This window comes from Austrofundulus limnaeus, unplaced genomic scaffold (assembly GCF_001266775.1).
Source record: "Austrofundulus limnaeus strain Quisiro unplaced genomic scaffold, Austrofundulus_limnaeus-1.0 Scaffold358, whole genome shotgun sequence".
NCBI classification, from domain to species: Eukaryota; Metazoa; Chordata; class Actinopteri; order Cyprinodontiformes; family Rivulidae; genus Austrofundulus; species Austrofundulus limnaeus.
In genome coordinates this window covers 532637-535291 of record NW_013952760.1, presented here as the reverse complement: position 1 = coordinate 535291, position 2655 = coordinate 532637, and the positions used below count along the sequence as shown (strand labels likewise).

The following is a 2655-nucleotide window of genomic DNA, read 5'->3' as shown; positions in this document are numbered from 1 at the left end:
GGTGCAGCAGTTTGCTTGTTTGTTTGTTACAGGTGCAGCAGTTTGCTTGTTTGTTTGTTACAGGTGCAGCTGTTTGTTTGTTTGTTACAGGAGCAGTTAGTTAGTTAGTTTGTTACAGGTGCAGCTGTTTGTTTGTTTGTTACAGGAGCAGTTAGTTAGTTAGTTTGTTACAGGTGCAGCAGGTTGTTTGTTTGTTAGTTACAGGTGCAACTGGTTGTTTGTTTGTTACAGGTGCAGCTGTTTGTTTGTTTGTTACAGGTGCAGCTGTTTGTTTGTTTGTTTGTTACAGGTGCAGCAGATTATTTGTTTGTTACAGGAGCAGTTTGGTTGTTACAGGTGCAGCAGTTTGTTTGTTTGTTTGTTACAGGTGCAACTGGTTGTTTGTTTTTTAGTTACAGGTGCAGCAGGTTGTTTGTTTGTTACAGGAGCAGTTTGTTTGTTTGTTACAGGTGCAGCAGATTATTTGTTTGTTACAGGAGCAGTTTGTTTGTTTGGTTGTTACAGGTGCAGCAGGTTGTTTGTTTGTTAGTTACAGGTGCAGCAGGTTGTTTGTTACAGGAGCAGTTTGTTTGTTTGTTTGTTACTGGTGCAGCTGTTTGTTTGTTTGTTACAGGAGCAGTTAGTTAGTTAGTTTGTTACAGGTGCAGCAGGTTGTTTGTTTGTTACAGGTGCAGCTGTTTGTTTGTTTGTTACAGGTGCAGCTGTTTGTTTATTTGTTTGTTTGTTACAGGTGCAGCAGGTTGTTTGTTTGTTACAGAAGCAGTTTGTTTGTTTGTTAGTCACAGGTGCACCTGTTTATTTGTTTGTTTGTCACAGGTGCACCTGTTTATTTGTTTGTTTGTTTGTTTGTTTGTTACAGGAGCAGCTGTTTGTTTGTTTGTTTGTTACAGGAGCAGTTTGTTTGTTTGTTTGTTTGTTTTTTTGTTTGTTACAGGTGCAGCTGTTTGTTTGTTACAGGAGCAGCTGTTTGCAGTCTTCTCATCCTTCGGACCTCTCTACCTGTTGAAGGTGTGTCCTAACGCTCCGCTCCACACACCTGGGTTTTACGCCCTCGTGAAGTTCTACTCTGCGGCTCACGCCTCCGCGGCTCAGAGACTCACTGACGGACGCTCGCTGTTCCAGAGCTCCGCCCTCAAGGTGACTGCTCACCTGTACTCAGTTTACCAKGTGCTCAGTGGAACACGCTGCTCCTGATCCGATCTGATTGGCTGTCAGTTCACCTGAGACCCACCTGTGTGTGTCCGCCTTCAGGTGAAGATGAGCTCAAAGCAGACCCCTCACTTCATGTCTGTCAGAAACACACCTCTGAGCCACGCCCGCTGCCTGGATCTGGCCAATCACTGCCTGGGCTTCAATGGCTGGAGCTCTGACATCATCACGGTRAGAAACAACCTGTTACCTGTCACTCAGGTGAGGCAGGGAGCAGAGGTAACCAAGAAGCAGCTCAGTGTTTTTACATTTCCTACGCTACCTGAATGCATCGCTGCTTCAGGTGTTTACAGCAAGTCCTGCTCTGAAGGGTCTGATGTTCAGTCGGCTCTTTTCAGCTGAAGGAGCTCACCAGCCAGGAGGAAGGTGAGGAAGATGAGGATGAGGTGGGAGGAGTCGGACAGAAGAGGCTAAAGTTCGGTTGTTTGATGCAGCTCACCTTCCCCCGACACGGACTGAAGACCAGAGGAGCAGCTGTGCTGGAGGAGAGCTTCACCTGCTCAGGTAGAGTCAGACTGTCTCCATGCCAGGTGGTCCTGATGGTGCCAGGTGGTCCTGATGGTTCCAGGTGGACCTGATGGTTCCAGGTGGGCCTGATGGTGCCAGGTGGGCCCGATGGTGCCAGGTGGGCCCGATGGTGCCAGGTGGGCCCGATGGTGCCAGATGGTCCCGATGGTTCCAGGTGGACCAGATGGTGCCAGGTGGTCCTGATGGTGCCAGGTGGTCCTGATGGTGCCAGGTGGTCCTGATGGTGCCAGGTGGTCCTGATGGTTCCAGGTGGACCTGATGGTTCCAGTTGGACCTGATGGTGCCAGGTGGTGCTGATGGTGCCAGGTGGTGTAGATAGTGCCAGGTAGTCCTGATGGTGTCAGTTGGACCTGATGGTTCCAGGTGGTCCAGATGGTGTCAGGTGATCCAGTTGGACCTGATGGTGCTGATGGTGCCAGGTGGTCCTGATGGTTCCAGGTGGTCCTGATGGTTCCAGGTGGTCCTGATGGTGCCAGGTGGTCCTGGTGTTCTCAGGTGGTCCTGATGATGTGGTTCTGTGTTTCAGGTCCAGATGTTGTCCTGCAGAGACGCTGTAAGCTGCAGAGGTTGGTCAGAGAGCGAGCTCTGGTCCAGGCCTTCTCCACAGTTCTGCTCATTCTGCTGGGTACAGCACCTGTCTTTACTTCGGCTGTGATTCACTTTGTTTATTTATTTTATTTTATGGGAATTCCCATGAACAGGTTCTGATTTGGAATATTTCAGAATCTGCCTCCACTTCCTGTGGAGAGGTCCTGGACAGCTGTGGTTCTGATCCGAGGTCTTTCTCTGCAGTTAACGGTAAAGTGATGGTGGAGCTGAAACAGACCTCAGATCAGTTTGAAGCTGAGGAGACTGAAGGTGTCCTGCAGGTAAACTCACCTGTGTGTGTGTGTGTGTGTGTGTGTGTGTGTGTGTGTG

The 2655-nt window shown here is 49.3% G+C and overlaps 1 protein-coding gene across 2 annotated transcripts in view; it reads left to right on the top strand.

Moving 5' to 3' along the window:
* The window catches only part of rdm1 (RAD52 motif containing 1), a 6556-nt gene that overhangs the window by 2401 nt on the left and 1500 nt on the right, over positions 1–2655 (top strand). The window contains exons 3-7 of one of the 2 annotated variants that reach the window (XM_014023191.1): positions 958–1137; positions 1252–1380; positions 1548–1713; positions 2264–2362; positions 2530–2606. In XM_014023191.1, coding sequence (XP_013878645.1) covers positions 958–1137; positions 1252–1380; positions 1548–1713; positions 2264–2362; positions 2530–2606 — 651 coding nt within the window. Of the gene's footprint in view, positions 1–957; positions 1138–1251; positions 1381–1547; positions 1714–2263; positions 2363–2460; positions 2607–2655 lie in introns of both variants that reach the window. The other variant, XM_014023190.1, reaches the window with a different exon arrangement.